This window comes from Gordionus sp. m RMFG-2023, chromosome 3, assembly GCF_954871325.1.
Source record: "Gordionus sp. m RMFG-2023 chromosome 3, tfGorSpeb1-WG-v2, whole genome shotgun sequence".
Lineage (NCBI taxonomy): Eukaryota > Metazoa > Nematomorpha > Gordioida > Chordodea > Parachordodidae > Gordionus > Gordionus sp. m RMFG-2023.
Window position 1 is genome coordinate 22,113,873 of NC_088777.1, and position 21,221 is coordinate 22,135,093.

At 26.4% G+C, this 21,221-nt stretch overlaps 1 protein-coding gene across 5 annotated transcripts in view; it reads right to left on the reverse strand.

Moving 5' to 3' along the window:
* Positions 1-1,719: 1,719 nt before the first annotated feature.
* Positions 1,720-21,221, reverse strand: part of LOC135927206 (sterol O-acyltransferase 1-like) — a 45,596-nt gene continuing 26,094 nt past the window's right edge. For 2 of the 5 annotated variants that reach the window (XM_065463155.1, XM_065463157.1), the window contains 2 exons: positions 7,021-7,163; positions 1,720-2,034 (listed from right to left, as the gene is read on the reverse strand). In XM_065463155.1, the coding sequence (XP_065319227.1) occupies positions 1,975-2,034; positions 7,021-7,163 (203 nt within the window). In that variant the 3' untranslated portion in view covers positions 1,720-1,974. Of the gene's footprint in view, positions 2,035-6,325; positions 6,436-7,020; positions 7,164-14,845; positions 14,977-21,221 lie in introns of those variants that run through there. The other 3 variants (XM_065463156.1, XM_065463162.1, XM_065463159.1) reach the window with 3 other exon arrangements.

Genomic DNA, 21,221 nt, shown 5'->3' on the forward strand with positions numbered 1-21,221 from the left:
GAATTTAACTGATCATATTAGTTCCGATGAAGTTAAGATGATCTAGAGATACAACTAAAAGAAAGTCAGGAAAAAATACTTAAAAGAGGGCCAACGATTGCAGAGAAAAGTATTGGAATTATAATTACCGATAGCGATTTTAAAAGATTAGATAAGAAGATATTTTGCATTTTTGAGAGTGTGCTAAGCCGGAGCACCCTGATTTATATATTTTATCCAAAATCTTATAAGCTGTTCCTGCAACCCAAGTTAATTTATTATATTTTCACATAAATAAATTTAATATAGGTTAGTGTTGAAATATCATTTTCACATTTGAAATTTATTCTTTCACCACATAGATTGCGGATGAGTGAATAACTCTTGGAAGATATTCTCAAATATGTCTAAATAAAATTTTAAAATTGATACATGACTATGCTTTGTTCTTATAACTATATTTGTCTATAAATAAATAAAAAATTTATACAAAATTTATGTCTAGTTTTTTAATTATGATTTAAATATAGAAATTTTTTTTATCAATTAAATTCTTAAACTCGAGCTGAACCCAGAACCAAACCCAAAAAATTTTGCCGGGCTCGCATACCTGGTCCAGACGCCTAGGTATTAGAGACCCTAGAATGATAATTTCATCTTTAGTCAGTGGGAAGTAGTATAACCTAAATGGCAGATATTGAGGTAGAGGTCACGGTCACTATTTTTAATATCATAAATCATTTTATTTATAGCTAAGCAGAATAGGGGTAGACTTAAAGGATCGCCCTGCCGGAGCTCCTGATCCTTTTTTTTAAAGTGGAGTTAGTTGACGCCATATAATTGTATGCATAAACTGGTTATTTATCTATAAAGCTTTCAATTAATGTCTGGCAATTCAATGTGTCAATAACGTTAGTTATTTAAAGCTAGATGAATAGAATTAGATAGCAGGTTCTCCAGGGTAATTGTTTGGATTTAACAACCACCATTGATTCCGAAACAATTGGTTTGGGTTAGAACATCTGATAAAGTATTTTTGATATGTTTGCATATGATTTTGACTCCTTGTAAACCCCTCCCCCTCCCCCTCCCCCAATGACATTGTTTGATTGGGCTTTCGATTAGAAACAGATTTTTAGGTTATTTTATAATATTAATTAATAATTATAAATATTTTTCTTAATTTCAGCGAAACTAGATAGAGGCTAAGGCCTGAATGCAGTCAACGGCTAGTACAAATTTGATATTGGGTTAGGATTCATTAGATGTCAAAAGCCGAAAAAACATTTTAAAAAATGTTTTGGAACATAAATAGATGAAAAAAAACATGTTTAACAAAATACATCAAAATTTTTTTTAAATTTTATGAAAAAAACAGCAATAAAAACCTATTCTTAAAAATAAATAAATATAAAAAGTAAAATAAAAAAAAATATGCACAAAAACCAAATCCAATAATAGTTAAATAAACACGAAAAAATTTTGAATAAAATACTGAACATATTTCAAATGAGAATTGAACAATTTTTATTTTTTTTACCTCCCAATTTTTTATAAATCTGCCCAAAACATAAATTTTTGCCAATAAAAATAGTGATCTTTTAAGAGTCTTTATTAAACTGAGTGCTTTATTAAAGTTACCATGATTTTAGTCCATTTTATATTTAATATTATTCAAAGCCTGTAATAAGCAAATAAATATTAATACAAATTACCCCCCTCTCCTCCTTCGAATCAGGATAATTTAAATGTTTATGTTTATTATTTTTCTTTTAAATAAATTATAATTCAATATAAAATTTGACGGATGAAATATTATAACAAATATAATTTTATAATTAAATTTAATATTTTAAAAAATTTAATACTTTACTTTATAAACAATAAAATATCTAATAATAGACGGTCTATATAAAATATTGCATTGAATTACATTGATTTAAATAATTTATATTAACATTTCATTTATGGGAAAAAATAATTTAATATGAATCTTCATGTTTGACGTTGACAATACCATGAACGAGGCACGAAAAAATCGGCAAATTTTGATTCCTAAATAAAGTGTAATGCATATCTGAATAACTATCAGAAATTAAATTCCAAAGATGTGATGGATATTGGATCCAGTACCGGATCTAAAGATTGATGCCCGATCGGTTCTATGAATCTTAACCAAGTTTATATATTTCCCGCAAATATTCTCCAGGATTTTTAATCTCATAATCGGGGTTATAGACAGTGCTGAAACTATTATTAGCGGCGAGGGTACGCTACTAGATATTACTCTAATATAGAGTTTGAGGGAAACAGGGTTACAATTAGTAAACTTTTGACAAAAAATCCATCATAAAAATAAAATAAACAATGTTTATAATATTTTTTGGTAAAATATTAGGATTAAAAGAATCAAATTTTTGGAAAGGGCATTCTAAATTTTTATTATATTAGCAATTGGCAAGGACAACGCGTGCCCCCTCGACTACAGTCCTGGTTAGACAGCAATAGGCGATTGTAAAATTTTTATATAAGATCCGGTAGAGGACTCAGCCCGGTACTTCAAAAAAACGGGCCCAAAATAAACTGACATAAAATCTGACACATCTATTAAATTGTAATAATAATTAATTTTCTCTAAAATTCATCGTCAGTTTTTTGCGCCCTAAAAGGGTTAAAAATTTATAATAAAAAATGTTAATTGGTAGACAAAACTATAGGGAGAAAAATAGTTATTAAGTTTAATAATTACATCCCATAAGATATCTTATATCTTAATTCTACAAATTTTGACTCCTGGCATTTAAGCATGGATCCAAAGCTGAACCCTTCAAAATTTTGTTATCCGAACCTGAACTGAACACCTATAAGGTCTGTAAATCGGTTTGAACCTTTTAATATCCTAACTGTTTTAAAGATTATTATTAATCAATTTGATTGATAAGTATTAGTTACCATTTTTAGATATTATTTTTATAGTATTTGATGATGTCAACTACCCAAATTAAAATATAGAAATGTTCTCAACTATAAAATTAATTTGTTCTCATTGTAGATATAATTTGACTGGAGAGAATCTTAGATATATTTGAATTATATGGCTTAATAATATTTTGGAAAATAATTTAATTATATATTATAATTAATTAGCATATAAATTTTTAAAAATTTCATCACTAAATAAAATTCCTACAAAACAACTAACGTTATTTTATTATTATAGCAAATACAACTAGAGGTCTGCAATACCTGAACCGAAATTGGCAATATTTTCTGGATAGAAGGGGTGGGAAAATTTTATTTTTCGGGTGAGTTTGGATTGGAATCTTTTTTATGTATCATGGTTTGATTGTATATTATTTTATTTCCTTTTATTTTGAATTATTTCTTATAACATACTAAAAAAAAGTTATGGCAAATTTTTTTCATATAATGATGTATGGGTCGGATTAGGTTGAGCATGGAATTAATTTTATGTATGGGTTGGGTTTGAAACATGCCTTTCTTCCTGCGGGTCGGATCGAAAAATTGGTATAAAGTCTCAGTACATACAAATATACCTAATTTTATATCCATAACAAATAAACTTATACATAATTTTAAGTTCAAACCGGTTTTTGAAAATATAAACTGAACGTATATTGTTCTTTTATCAGCCAAACCTGAACTGATATTCGTTATGATTCATATCTTTGAAAAGAAATACACATATTATTCCAACTCATCTCGATTTTTTACAAATTCCTTATAAAACGTAGTAAAACGAAACTCCGAATCCTTGCAATATGATTTGAGATAATTAATTATCCCAAATAAACTTACCATAATATACTATACTACCCAAAATAAAATAGTTAGACAAAAATTTTTTTTTGCTTTCAGGTCAAAGTTTTTAAATAAATGTTGTGAAAATATTACTTTAATTTAATATTTATATAAAATATAGATTTATAAAAATATAAAATTAATTAATATTGAATAAAAATTGTATAAAACAGAAAAATTTAAAGATTTATATTTATATTTTAATTTAAAAATTAATTAATTATGCAATACAAAGTTCGCCGTTTTATGAAAAACTTTATATAACCCTTTTAATTGACTGTGGTCTGACAACAGTCCCTTGGAATAATGGGTAATCTTCAATCTATTACACTTGTGTATCCATCATTCCTTGCTAAGATTAATTTCCTGTTAAAAAAATATATCTATAAATTTAAACAACTTATTTTTTTAAAATCTGAGGATTTTTTTTATATTAGACAAAAAATTCAAATAAAATTTTTTAGATATAATTATGATTCCTTTTTGGGAACACAATTAACCATTGTATAATGTTTTTAAATTTACATTTACTCAAGGAAAAATATAACGGTTAAATTATTTTCATTACTTCAAAAAAAAGTTAAGGGTTATACGTTACTGTTATTAAGAACATGTAATGGTTACAAAAGCTTTTCGTTAAATTAAAATTTTTTTAATCCTTTATTTTGCTGCAAGTCATTAAATAATAAAAGGCAGTATAAACTATAAACATACACTAGTTTATTTATATTTTTTATCGAAATTAATGGGGGTGTACCGATACCACTTTTTGGAAGCCGATCAGATCCGATATTAAATTGATATCGGCCGATACCGATTCGATATCATATCTAATTTTATATTCTGTAAAGAAACCAATGGTTTTAATTTTTAATATACTTTTTATTAGTATAACATCTATAATTTAACTATACCCTAACTTATGTCATTTAAATATATTATAATTATCAGTTATAGTTTATATTCAATTCAATTGCAATTCTAAAAGTATATAAAATGGCCCGCAAATGGGGGTATACTTTTATATAATAAGTAATAAAATTAATCTATATACATAATAAACAAATATATTATGAAATTTGAAATTAATATTTAACATAAATATATCGAAGATTTCTATTTAAAAACACCAAGAGGTCAGCCTGCGGCGATGGTAACTGTCAATATCACCAGCTTCACTAAAAACAGATTCGCACACTTTTATAAACAGAATGCGCAAAAAAATAACAATATGGCAAAATGTTTAATTAATTTTTATTATTATTAAAAAAATAAACATAAAAATGGGATTTCGATTTTTTAGATATAACTTTTTTTAAAAAATTTTATAATATTTTATTTTTGTTAAAAACGCCATTTTATATCTGATAGGATCGGAAAATTTTATAATATTGGCCGATAGCCGATATTTTAAAATTAGTGAAATATCGGCCCGATCCGATATAAAATATCGGTACATCCCTAGAAATTAATATAAAATGAAATATTATAATTTTAGCATTTGACAAAATAACAAATTTTTCAAATAGACCATATTTTTCTAGTAAACGAACGACGAGAGCGGAGGATGGTAAATTTGAAAAATAACTTTGATTATTGTGTAATTATGCAGAATAATTTCAAATGATGGATCCTGAAGATATAAAATTACTTTGATCTAGACATCATTTGAATTCTTTGTAGAGTCCAATTCCAACTTTGGGAAAAATCATTTTTAGAGGTTGCTGCATCTCGGAGACTGAACTTAGAAATAAGCACAGAAGATCTTATCTCTAGAGATATTGAGTTGCCATAATCTTGTTTTTTTATCGGAGGATAATAATCCCCGAATATTTTATAAAATGGAAGAGAAATTGTGTCTAGGAATGATTGGATAGCTTATAATAAGTCTATGTTAAATATTTTGACATATATTTTTTTTTCATAAATAATATTACAGTTTATGATATTAAATTCATCTCCTTCGGAAAAATTTTGTCAATCTATAAATAATTTTGTTTTCTAGAAAATATAATGAATTCATGTTCTAAATTTTTATCATTTTGGGTGTAAAATAAATGAATTTTAAAAATAAGAAAAAACAAACGTTAGGTTGCTAAAAAATATAGAGGTTACAGAGTTCTTCTTTACATTTTTAAATAAATAGAATTAAATTATGTAACGTAACGCTACCAATAACGTAACATTATTTGTAACTTTCTGTCCAACCCTGATGATGGCTATAAGTGCAGTCAATTCTAGTAATATAGATGCCAAAAAATTTAGATAATTTTTAATAGATTTGGGAATGAACTGGGGTGTATAGATACAATATCAACGATGAATCATAAATCGTTTTCAAAGAAAAGGGCTCAACGCGCTATAGCCTAATATAAACAAGATATAAAAATAAAACACTGTATATAAAAATTGAACATTCCTTTATATTATGTCATATTTATAAGGATTCATGTCGTCCAACTTTATTATAAACATGTGATATGATGTTCTAATATAATATGAAATATATTGATTGGAAATAAATTAGTGTATATTTTTAAATTCTTTATATTTTATTTACAGGGTCTTCGACCATGTTGGTAGGAGACATGAGCGTAATCAATGAAGGGTTCCCTTATAGCAAATTTGCCTGTTCTGGTAAATAACATTTTAAAAGCGAATAAAAAAATTTCCCCTACACAACCCCGACCCCCATATCCCCCCCCCCCCAAAAAAAAGTATAGAATATTTCACTTCACTAAAAAGAAGAATTGAAAGAAAAGTTGGTATAAGTTAATAACTTTTTAAAATCACAACTATAATTCAAAATTTTTAGAATAATTATAAAAAAAATAAGTGAAAACCCAAAATCATTTTTATAAAAATATAATATAGCCAAGGCCTACAATACGTGGACCTAAAATCCTCCAATAAAATATATGGCAGAATCGTCTAATGGTGCCCCCCCCCCAATATAAGAATCCTGGATACGAATATGGTAAGAGATGTATAGTAATTTTTACGTTAAAATAAGGAGGATTCTTTATATATGTTATAAATGTTAAATTGAAATAATCTTCCTAAAATATGTGTTTCAATTATCAAATCTTTGACTTGCAAGAATTTTTTTGTCAAACTATTTAAGTGGTTAGTATATAATATTCTGAAAAAATCCGGGGGAAACCTTATATAAGAAATTTATAAGATTTGATCTAAATATTAATATATTATGTGAATTACTAAATGTTTTCTACAATTCCTTCTGGCATACCATTCCATGCTATATAGGGTCATTAAAAGCCCGTTGCCCATAAACATCATAACCCAAAGTAATATGTTTGATGCTCGAAAACTTCGCTTATTTGAAATGAACATCGCCGCAACTATTATATAATTTATATATTGTTGTAATATGTAAATATACTTTGAATTAAAATCGAGAAAAAAGAAGTAATATTCAAATCGACTGTTAAACAGAAAAACGAAACGAATTATTATATTATTTGAGTAAAGACTACGTAAATGAATAGGATAGAAAAGTATATATAATCGAGGATATTTTACTTGTAAATTATTATTATTTTGCGAATTTAATTTTTAATCTTTTAATTTTTTTTATTTTAGTTATGATTATGTAATTACAATTTATATTAATTAATAAAGTGTTAGTAGTTAATTTATTTATACCATTTATTTGTATTCTCCTTAATTCTCAACTACAACATTTGTTACCGAAACATTATGTTTTATGGGCATATTCAGTCTAAATAACTTTCTTAATTTGACATATATCAATAATAATTTATGCGTTAATTTGTGAATTCTAAATAAAAGAAAAATAATCCCATCATAATAAGGTGTAAATCCTTTAATATAATCTTTATTAGAATGGTATCCTAATTTCAATTTGGGATAATTAATTTTAGAGTTTAAAATAAAAAAAGTTTAAATTATAAGATTTTAATAAACAAATTAATTTTCTGATTTATATAATTAGTTCTTATAATATATATATAGTCATTGAATGTTAGGGTGAACTATCTGGCAATAAAAAATTGAGATAAGACCAAATTTTGATGGATACTATAACTTTATGTACATAAAAAATACATCAATTATAGACAAAGTGCAAAGTTGTTAATTGAGGATTTTATGAAGAAATTTTTAAATAATTATTTATCAAGAGTCCGAACCGGACTTAAAAATTTAAAAATTACAAGCCAGGTTTAAATTTAGCCAAATTTTTTTATCCGTCGAGGTTTTAATATAATAAATTGAAATTGCATACGTCCAAAAATATAGAAATTTTACCATTGTGAGAGGATTTGGGCATTAAATAATTAAATACTAAAATCTGTGACATCTCGAAGTCAGGACGATTCAGGCCTATAAATCGGTATTTTTGCGCGGTTTATTTGATTAATGTTTAACTTATATTTATATAAGAGTCGTTCCATGTCATATCGATCAAGATTCGAGTGATTCCTTGGAATTTGGGTGAAATTTTGTATATAAACCTAAGGTATATCATGTAAGTGGAACATGGTCCAAATTTTAGCATCGTAACATTTAAATTTTTTGGGACATTAAGGGCGAAGTATGGAAAATGACTTATTTTTACATATATATATTGTCATCCAATCCGGCGAAAAGCTACCTAATTAAAAATAATGATTTTAATATTATAAAGTGTATATATTCTATTATTAAAAAATAATTTTATTTTCCTTAATATGGCGGTACATTTAACTCCATTTTAAAGTTTAAAATCTTTGTAAAATATAATGAGTTTCCCCGAATTTTATAAAAATTTTAGCAAAGTCTGTATAAAAAAAATTGTAATGTCAAGTTATTGGAAAAATTGATAAAAACATTAAAAAAACAAGAAATTTCTTTTATTTAGTATAGAATGTGAGCAATTAATTGTTCCAATATTATTTAATATGTTTTTATATATTTTTGAACACATATTTATACAATAGAATCTTTCAAATCAAAATACTATAATGTTTCATAAATTTTTAATCTACTTACTGTTGTTAAATGTCTCGATTTGAGCCGATTCTTATAAAGGCCTAAGGCCATTTCCAGACAGAACGTTTTTTCAAAGCGGTTTTGGGTAATGTTACCAACTTTCTAAATAAAACACCAACGAATTAATTTTTTTTAATATAATATAATTTTTTAAAATAACAATCCGGAGACACATTTGAAGAGGCCATTTAATCGTTATGAAAATCAAACCAGTTTGTTTTCTATTTACGATTAAAAAATCGGGATCCGAATTGTTTTTTTTTTAAAATATCATATTATATAAAAAAAATTAATTCGTTAGTTTTTTTGGAAAGCTGGTAAAATTAAACCGCTTTGAAAAAACGTTCTGTCTGGAAATGGCCTAACTCCATATTTTAGTCAGAAAAATATTGCCCCCACTCGAGATTTCGCGAATAGATGTCCAAATTAGTGATCTGCATCGGGTCTAATTTTTCAAGCCCGGCCCGGCCCTAAATTTTTTTTAAAAAAGTTTTGCCGGCCCGGCCCGAACCCGAATTTATTTAAATATAGAAATTAATTTTTATAATTACTCAAAATAAAAGACATATGTTATATGACGTTTAGTTTCAATAAATAAAATCAAATATTTTTATTTTACATAAAAAAATTCAATATAAAATTGATAAATTTAGATATATTTATTTAAAAAATATTTCCAAGGTCTGACCCGGTCCGAATTTTTTTAAAAATATTAGACCCGGCCCGGCCCGAATTCGATTATTTTAAATAGAATTAGGCCCGAATCCGACCCGCAAACTTTGCAGATCTTTAGTCCAAATCTTTGTACCATCTATGAACAAAATCTTCAGGCTTGCGTAATATTTTTTGGATAAAATATTTTAGTTAGCCGTTTTTATCGGCTCAAATCCCTTTTAACAACACTAAATTTAAGGATTTCTTCCTCAAAGATTCTATAACAATCTCCGAACCCGTCAATAAGGTTTTCCCTCAGCGCAGGCTTTAACATCGCTACACTGGCTACAGGCTAGATGTACCCCATCATATATTCAATTTTTAACGCTATCTGAGGTACGGCTCGGTCACTATCACCTTGATGATGTTCACTGGTTCGCTAATCTACAGTCTCGCCGACTTCAATTTTTTACGACTTCCAACTCTAAATATTGCAATCACAAGACTAAGACTAGGGCCACTATAATCCTGCATCCCAAAGTCGTCGCCAGATGAGATTTCTGACCAAGGCTGAACCATGACCGTAGCAGCCACGAGAAATGCGTTCATCAATTTCCATCCCTAATATAAGCTTTACAAGTTTATGCCATCGAGTCTGCCGACGCCATATTGATATTCATGAAATTCTTGAATTTTGTGGCAGCAGGAGATTCAGTCATGATAGTGTTGACCTCCACGGTATTAGAAGCGTTTGATAAATCTGGTGTGGGCGATGCTACGGTTTATGCTCAGGGTCTGTACTTTTCGCTGGTTCATAGATTGTTTTAGAATCCTTCATCCTTGAGAAAGAAAAACTACAAAAGTATATATTGCTAGATAATGGTAACTGAAAAATTTATAAAATATAATTTATTTCTGGGTAATATGAAATAATAAATGTAAATTACTGTTTTAAAATATTTTCTTATCAGGGTCATTCCATGTCAAATGAGCAAAAAATATGAGATTTTCGGTCGCCCACCTTCGATTTTTTTAAAATTTGGTAATCAAAGAAAGGTTAATGTAGTTTAGAAATAGCAAAAATTTTAGCCTTGTAGAATTTTTTGAAGATATTAGGGTTCAAAGTGGCAAAAATGACGTATTTTTACTATTATCTGCCTTCATTCAATTAAGCATATCTTAAAAACTACATAATTGTAAATAACAAATTTAATATCAAGATTCTACTTTCAGATAAAAACATATTTTTTATTTTTTTTCCAATTTTCGGTCATTTTATTTAATATGCAAGCTAGAAAAGATTTTTTGGAAATAATAACTTCAATTTTTTGTAAAAATTTATTATTAAACTCTTCCTTTATATTGATAAAAAAAATTGGTCTGGGACGCTCCATCTTCATTCTCAAAATCGATAAAAATGTTTAGAAAGGTGTATAAATATTTTCCCGAAAGGGGGCGTATTTGTATAAAATTATATATTAATCAGTTTTTAATGGTTTTTTTTGAACTATTTGATATAATTTAAAGATAGAAATTGTCTATCGATAAAAGAAATTCAATTTATTACTGTATTTATAATTTGTTATAAAATTTTTTGCCCATATAACATATATTTAATGAATATTAATAAAATATGTCCAACAAAGTTTCGAGTTCTTGAATATATGAAATCTTGTGCATTTCATATATGACGCCAAAAATAATATCAAAATTTTCGCTACTCAATTTTTATAATAATTTGATATTTGTAAAATATTAAAAATATTTATTCTTATTATGAAATTATTATATACAAAATAAAAGTATTATCATCATAAAATAACCCAAATCAATATAAATATTGGATCGGATTTTCTAAAATCGGCATACCCTTACTTGTAAATAAGAATAACAATAAATGAGTGTTTCAATCAATAAAATAAATTTATGGGCAAATGTGATAATTGACAAGGGTCAACACATTTACGCGATCAAATAGAAATATTGTTTCGTTCTAAGGACATCTAATTTATAACATACAAATATTGGCTATCCGTAGATAGAACCACTCTTGAACCAATAACTGAGCCAGTAGATAAATTTATCAATACCTTTTTTGAAAAAATGGAATCTTTATTACCCATTCTTTTATTTCAACGCAACAATCTTTGTACTGAAACAATCTAATGTTGAACTTATACGAAGGCCAATATTTAATTTTATGTGATTTTTCAGAAAACTATAACATTATACTTCAGGATGAAGTACAATTATCATTGGAATAGGGCTCAATCTTCTGTTTACCTACCCTTTTGTTATTTATTATAAAGATAGCCAATATTTGTTGCTTAATTATGTAATGATATCCGAATCATTGCAACACAATACAATAGCAGTACATTATTTCCAAAAAACATTGGTAAATTTTTTAATTAATAAAATTTGCATGTCAAATAAAAATTTTTATTTTTCCGGATGGATCCGCTGCACAGTATAAAAATCGTAAAAAATTTACATATTTACCATGATGAGATGGATTTCGGGGTACAGGCGGATTGACATTTTTCTGCTACAGCACACGGGAAAAGTGTTTGTGATGGGATTGGTGGCACTATTAAAAGATTAGCCTCTAGAGCTAGTTTACAAAGGCCTTACTCAAAGCAAATAAACACATCATATGAATTGTACGAGTTAAAGAAAATATTTATGGCATATATTTTGAATATATGACCCAAAAAAATTATGATTCCGAAGAACTATTACTCAGGGAAAGATTTTCAAAAACTTGACCTATAACACTGAAAATTTACACAGAGAATCCAACAGGTCTACATTAATTTAAAAGTAAAATGTATTTCAATTATATAGAAAGCACTATAGAATATTTATCATATAATGATTAAAGTATAATTTTTGGAGAAATATCAGGATACATACGTGTATTTACGATTCTAATTGGTGGTTAGCCTTTGTTTTAGGGAAAAATCAGAAGTAGGAAGAAATATATATAAAGTTTTTACACCCATCCGGACCTTCTAATTCCTTTACATTTCCAAGTATAGACGACACTCTTTACTTTCCAAAATGTCAAATCTTAACATTAGTTTCACCGTTACTGGCCGTAGTTATACATTGTCGTCACAAAAAAGTAAATACGCTACCAAAAAATTAAAATCTTTTAAAAGTGAGTTGTATATTAGATTTTTAAATTTATATTATATCAATTATTTTTAATATTTAGAGGGCCATATATGAAATGCACAAGATTCTGATTCATATATTCAAAAACTATAAACTTGGTTGAATATATTTTATAAATATTCATTAAATATATGTTATATGGGCAAAAATTTTTATAATAAATTATAAACAAAGTAATAAATTGAATTTCTTTTATCGATAGACAATTTCTATAATTGAATGAAAGCCCCATTTATTGTTATTTTCACATAAAAGATGAATAATCCTTTAAATTATATCAAATAGTTCAAGAAAAACTATTAAAAACTGATTAATAAATAATTTTATACAAAGATGCCCCCTTTCGGGAAAATATTTATACACTTTTCTAAACATTTTTATTGATTTTGAAAATGAAGATAGCCGTCCCAGATTAATTTTTTTTTATAAATATAAAAGAAGAGTTTAATAATGTTTACTAAATTTTTTAAAAAAATTGAAGGTCATATTATTTCCTAAAAATCGTTTTTAGTCCTTGCATATTAAATAAAATGACATGAAATTGGAAAAAAATAAAAAAAATTTTTTTTATCTGAAAGTAAAATATTTGTATGTAATTTTGATATTAAATTTGTTATTTACAATTACGTAGTTTTTAAGATATGCTTAATTGAATGAAGGCAGATAATGGTAAAAATCAGGGTTGTGCATTTGACCGGTCAAATACGTTTCGGTCAATTGACCGATATTTGACCGGCCAAATATGGTCAAATGTGGTCAAATTCAAATATATTTTTTTAAAGTTAATATTAACTTTATTTTGAATATAATAGTAAAATGAATCTATAATATTAATTTTTTAAATTCATTCAATAACTAACGTGTAGCTATCTGTATCAGAGTCTTGTTTTGATTCATATTCAATATTATCATTTTCTTTAATATTTTTTAAACAATTTTCCTGATATCTTAGATCTTAAATCGATTTCTATTTTCATAAGAATATTAACCCAAATCGACCTATTTCTTTCTAAAGAAGAAGTAGAACTAGGAATTGTTAGTCTCTTAATGGGCAGGGTAGACAAAGTTTAATCTATTAACTTGAGGTCGGAATTGATTGTTTCTGGAAATTAATACTTTCCACATATTTTGCTATATTAAACATGCTGTTTTTGCTTCTGAAATTAATTATATCACTTAAAATATTTTGGTCATCACTACCTTGTAAAATAGCTAATTCTTGAATTATATCACATACTTCATTAATTACACTACTAGTGAGTTCTCCTCTTGATATTGTGAACCCGAAAAATAAGCAAACATTGTGATCACATGTATTTACATCTTTTTTCCCTTTTTTAAACATATTTTTAATTTATTTTTCCTTTAAATTTTTTAGAGTATTTGACCGTATTTGACAGGTCAAATACTCCTCCGGTCAATTGACTGAATTTGACTGGTCAATTGACAGACTTGCCAACCCTGGTAAAAATACGTCATTTTTGCCACTTTGAACCCTAATATCTCCTAAAATATAAATGTTACGAGGCTAAAATTTTGGCTATTTCTTAACTACACTAACATTTCTTTGCTTACCAAATTTTAAAAAATTCGAAGGGGGTCGGCCGAATCGTGGTTGATTTGTCATGGAAATGACCCATCAATAAAAATTAAAATATTGTATAAATAAATGTGTGCTTAAGATTTTTTCGTATAATAAGAATATCATATAAGAACATTAATACAAGACAATTAATTTTGTATTATACTAAAAAAATTCAATGATTTTTAGTGTTTTACAGATTACCCATGAAAGTGAAAATTATCATTCCGATTTTTATACAGATATAGTTTGGTTTTAGTAATATCTGTCTAAAAATAGGAGAAACTTGGTATTTTTTACAAGGATTTTAAAATTAAGAAATGGGGTTAAATGGGCCATAGCATTAAAAAAAATAGTATAAATATAATATATTTTGATACTAGAATCAATTATAATTAGTAAGGATGTACCGATATTTTTTATCGGATCGGGCCGATATTTCACACATTTTAAAATATTGGTCATCGGTCAACATTATAAAATTTTCCAATCCGATATAAAATGGCGTCTTCAACAAAAATAAAATGTTATAAATTTTTTTAAAAAATTCATATCTAAAATCATTCATTTTTATAAATAAAATCGAAATCCATTTTTATGTATATTTTTATAATAATTAATTAATAAACATTCTGCCATATTGTTATTTTTTGCGAATTCTGTTTATAAAAGTGTGCGATAATCTCTTCAGAATCTGTTTTTAGTGAAGCTGGTGATATTGATAGTTACCATCGCCGCAGGCTGACCTGTGATAAATTGGAAATTTTGGTATTTCTAAAAAGAAATCTTCCATATATAAATGTTAAATATTATTTAAAATATTTATTTCAAATTTCATAATATATTTGTTTATTACTTATTATGTATATAGATTAATGTTATATAAAAGTGATTTAACAATAAAAATATTTTATATACTTTTAGAATTGCAATTGAATTGGATATAAAATATAACTGATCATTATAATATACTTAAATGACATAAGTTATGGCATAGTTAAATTATAGATGTTATACTAATAAAAAGTATATTGGGTCATTCCACGTCAAATGAGCAAAAAAAATGAGATTTTCGGCCGACCCCCTTCGATTTTTTTAAAATTTGGTAAGCAAAGAAAGGTCAATGTAACTAAGAAATAGCCAAAATTTTAGCCTCCTAACATTTATATTTTTGAAGATATTAGGGTTCAAAGTGGCAAAAATGACGTATTTTTACCATTATCTGCCTTCATTCAATTAAGCATATCTTAAAAACTACATAATTGTAAATAACAAATTTAATATCAAAATTACGTACAAAGATTCTACTTTTAGATAAATAAAAATTTTTATTTTTTTTTCCAATTTCCGGTCATTTTATTTAATATATAAAGACTAAAAACGATTTTTTGGAAATAATACGACCTTCAATTTTTTTAAAAAATTTAGTAGACATTATTAAACTCTTCCTTTATATTTATAAAAAAAAATTGGTCTGGGACGCGGTCATCTTCATTCTCAAAATGGATAAAAATGTTTAGGAAAGTGTATAAATATTTTCCCGAAAGGGGGCGTCTTTGTATAAAATTATATATTAATAAGTTTTTAATGGTTTTTCTTAAACTATTTGATATAATTAAAAGGATTATTCATCTTGTAAGTGAAAATAACAATAAATGGGGCTTTCATTCAATTATAGAAATTGTCTATCGATAAAAGAAATTCAATTTATTACTTTATTTATAATTTATTATAAAAATTTTTGCCCATATAACATATATTTAATAAATATTTATAAAATATGTTCAATTAAGTTTCGAGTTCTTGAATATATGAATCAGAATCTTATGCATTTCATATATGGCGCCCTAAATATTAAAAAAATTGATATAATTTAAATTTAAACTCACTTTTAAAAGATTCTAATTTTTCGGTAGCGCATTTACTTTCTTGTGACGACAATGTATAGTATAACTACGGCCAGTAGCATTTAACAGTGAAACTAATGTTAAGATATGACATTTGGGCTAGCAAAGAGTGTCGTCTATCTTGGAAATGTAAAGGAATTTGAAGGTCCGGATGGGTGTAGAAACTTTATATATATATTTCTTCCTGCTTTTGATTTTTCACTAAAACAAAGCTAACCACCAATTAGAATCATAAAAATAAGTTAGGTATCATGATATTTCTTCAATAATTATACTTTCATCATTATATGATAACTATTCCAAAGTACTTTCTATTAAATTGGAATATATTTTACTTTTAAATTATGTAGATCTGTTGGAATCAAGGTGTATTTTGTGTGTTCCAGGTATAGATCTAGTTTTTGAAAATCTTTCCCTGAGTAATAGATCTTCGTAATCATAATTTATTTTGGTCATCTATTCAAAATATATGACATTAATATTTTCTTTAGCTAACTCGTACAATTCATATGATGTGTACTTTGAGTAAGGCCTTGTAAACTAGCTCTAGCGGCTAATCTTTTAACAGTGCCACCAATCCCATCACAAACACTTTTCCCGTGTGCTGTAGCAGAAAAATGCCATTTCGCCTGTACCCCGAAATCCATCTCATGATGGCAAATATTAATAAAATTTTTACGTTTTTGTACTGTGCAGCGGATCCACCGAAAAATAAAAAATTTTATTAATTAAAAAATTTAGCAATGTTTTTTTAAAATTATGTACTGCTATTGTATTGTGTTGCAAAGATTCGGATATCATTACATAATTTAGGCAACAAATATTGGCAAAATTATCTTTATAATATATAACAAAAGGGTGAACAGTGGATTGAGCCCTATTCCAATGATAATTTTGTACTTCATCCTAAAGTATAAAGCTATAGTTTTCTTAAAAATCACAAAATTAAATATTGGTCTTCGTCTAAGTTCAATTTTAGATTGTTTTGATACAACGATTGTTGCGTTGAAATAAAAAAATGATAAAGATTCCATTTATTTTAAAAAGGCATTAATAAATTCACCTACTGGTTTGGTTATTGTTTCAAGGGTGGTTCTATCTATGGATAGCCATTGTTTATATGTTATAAATTCGATGTCCTTAGAACGAAACAATATTTCTATTTGATCGCGTAAATGTGTTGACCCTGGACAATTATCACATTTGCCCATATAAATGGATGGTTGAGGCGAATTACAAATTATTAAGTGTAAAATATGTTTGTATGTTTTAAAGGGCAACATATCATTGGTTAAATTTGATCCAATGATCATTAATTTAAATTTTGGTGGTAGCTGCAATCACATACATGTGTACCACTACCTTCAACGAGTATACAATTTTTGGGCGAATGCTTGCGAATTTCGAAAAACCAATTTTAACATCAGGCCTCAATTCTTTAAAAAATATATAAATTTTTTTCAAATTATCTAAAATTAATCTCTTATGTATGGTATTCTTTTTTCCGTCTTTGGTCAAAATCGAAACGCAATCTTTCTTGCCTGGTATGATTCTGCTTATTTCGTCCATACAATAAAATTCTTGTACAATTTTAACTGTATATTCGTCTATAGTTTTTCTAGGCTTGGGGTTAGGTGTTGATAGAAATCAAAATACCAAGAAATTTATTAAAAAATGAATTAATATAGTGAGTATGTGTTATTGAATGAATAAAACCCTTTCGCGCTTGAAATATTTCCCATAAACAAAAAATACTTGTACTTTGATATAATAAAATAATCATTTTGACATAATAAAATAATGATTTTGACAGGTTAATGATAAAATATGAAATAATAAATATTGTTTTATAAATTAATATCTCTAAGTACCAACCATTAGTTTCTTTAAATATAAAAATTAATTGATTAAAAATTTTATTGACAAATGATCTCGCTGGGGGCGAAAGGGTTAATCAATTTTAAAATTTTTATTTATTTTACTGATTGAAACACTTATTTATTGTTATTCTAATTTATAAAGACTATGCCGATTTTAGAAAATCCGATCCAATATTTATATTGTTTTGGGTAATTTTATGATAATACTTTTATTTTGTATATAATTTCATATATTTTAAAAATATCAAATTATTTTAAAAAATTGAGTAGAGAAAATTTTGATATTATTTTTGGCGTCTATGAAATGAACAAGATTCTGATTCATATATTCAAGAACTATAAACTTGGTTGAATATATTTTATTAATATTCATTAAGTATATGTTATATGGGCAAAAAATTTTATAATAAAGTAATAAATTGAATTTCTTTTATCGATAGACAATTTCTATAATTGAATGAAAGCCCCATTTATTGTTATTTTCACTTACAAGATGAATAATCCTTTAAATTATATCAAATAGTCCAAGAAAAACCATTAAAAACTGATTAATATATAATTTTATACAAAGACGCCCCCTTTCGGGAAAATATTTATACACTTTTCTAAACATTTTTATCGATTTTGAGAATGAAGATGGCCGCGTCCCAGACCAATTTTTTTTTATAAATATAAAGGAAGAGTTTAATAATGTCTACTAAATTTTTTAAAAAAATTGAAGGTCGTATTATTTCCAAAAAATCGTTTTTAGTCCTTATATATTAAATAAAATGACCGGAAATTGGGAAAAAAAATAAAAAATTTTTTTTATCTAAAAGTAGAATCTTTGTACGTAATTTTGATATTAAATTTGTTATTTACAATTATGTAGTTTTTAAGATATGCTTAATTGAATGAAGGCAGATAATGGTAAAAATACGTCATTTTTGACACTTTGAACCCTAATATCTTCAAAAATATAAATGTTAGGAGGCTAAAATTTTGGCTATTTCTTAGTTACATCGACCTTTCTTTGCTTACCAAATTTTAAAAAAATCGAAGGGGGTCGGCCGAATCGAAAAAATGAGATCGGATCGGTAATAGGCCCGATATCATTTTAATATTGGGAATATCTGATCGAATCGGCTACCAAAAAGTGATATCGGTATACCCCTAATAATTAGGTAGTTTTTAGTAAATCTTTAAATGATAATAATCGTTAAGCATAAATAGGTCATTTTTATAATTTAATCATATATATCTTCAAAATTATAAGAGCAAGGATGCTAAAATTTAGGTCACGCTTTAATTATGTGAACCTTTTCACCCAAATCACAATAGGTCAGAAGAAAATCATATTTTTTTTATATTGAATGTCTCCTAAAAATAAAAAAAGAATAAAACAGTTACATACTAAGTTTTGACGTGGTACAAAATAATTCTTTAAACTATCACTATTATTTGATCAATAAATTGAGATATACGCCCAAAGCGTATTTCTTTTCGTAAGCAATCAAATGTCCAACAAAAAAAATGGAACAATTGTACAGTATTGCTTAGGATAAGTAAATCTGCTTTAGACGTGTAGGGTTAAACACATTTTCATAAAAAATTTTAATTTAAATTTATGTATTATTTCTTGACAGGGCCGTAGTGGGCCCCCCCTCCCAAAAAATAAATTTTTGGCCCCCAAGAAAAATCTTTAGCCCCCAAAAAATTTTCTGGCCCCCCCCCAATTTGAAAATTTTTTTTTGAATTGATTATTTTTATATTTTTAAAATAAATTTTGAATATTTATTCTACAAACATGTCTAGTTTGTAAATTTTTTTCTATCCTGTTTTATTTTTATTTTTACCCAATATTAAATTATCATTCATTCATTTTTTTTTTCATTTTTTTATGTCGTGTATAACATTCTATTTAGGTATCACATTTATATTATAATATATAACCAGTTATTTTATTTTACAGCGTTTATTTTAAAATTATGAAGAAACAATCAGTTATTAACTCTTATTTTAAGTTAAAGTTAAACAAATGTTAAGCAACATCACCTCTACAAACTACTAGTAATACTACATCAGAAATTTCAGAAACTGATTCTTCTCATAGTTAGTATAAATTTATATTATTATTTCATGACTTGTATGATATTGATATATAGCAATACCTAACCTATATATTATTATTTCATATATATTTATTATATATAAGATAAGAGACAGACATTTATTATTAATATTATCATTTTTGTATAATAATTTTAATTATTAAAATAAATATATTCACTCATATTAAGATATGAATGAAGCTAATAATCTAGAAAATGATCCTCACTACACTCAGGAGGAGGAAGATGGTAAATAGTTTAAAATTTAACCCAAATTTTTCTATTTATATATTATTGACAATATCAATAGGAGTAGGAGATTATGGTGTTTCATTATTACATTTTGATTTTAAAACAAATAAAGATGAAGAAGAGACTCAATCATCTTCATCTAGCAGCTCAGTCTCTCATTGTCAAGAGGCAACTAGTAATTAATTTATAAATATAAAAATATTATATTTTTTTGTTAATCTTTAAAGATATAATGTTTATGACCTTTTTCTAGTTTTGAATACTGAATATCTATGATTTTACTGATCAACTTTACTGATAATCTTCATCAGGGTTGGGCACTACAGTATAGCAAATACTTGTATCTTAAATACAAGATAAATTTTGTGTTTGTTCATTTTCAGCATGCCTTTCCTTCGCCCATCCTGATGACCATTATTATTTATGACCCTTTCCCTCATTACAATTTATTAATTATAATATTTTTAGAGTCAAAAAAGTCCTCTAATGGTTCAATTCAAATCCCAGGTGACCTTGGCCAGAATAAACCAAATCAAATCAAATTAAACAATTACGCGAAAAAAGATATCCATGGAAGGCAAAGATCATTTCAAAAATCATGGTATAGAGGCCGAGACTGGTTGGAGTATAGTGTAGAAGCTGACGCTGCCTTTTGTTTTCCATGTAGGAAATACTTGTGTAATCCAAGTGATGAATTTGGACAAACGGGATTCAGAAATTGGAAAAATGCGTTAGCTGCCAAGAAGGGACTGCTAAAACACGAGAGCTCGAAAGCTCATTTAAATTCAATTACAATATGGCATGATAAAAATCAAAATATAAACAAAGGTACAGAAATAACTAAAATGTTGGGAGGTGATCA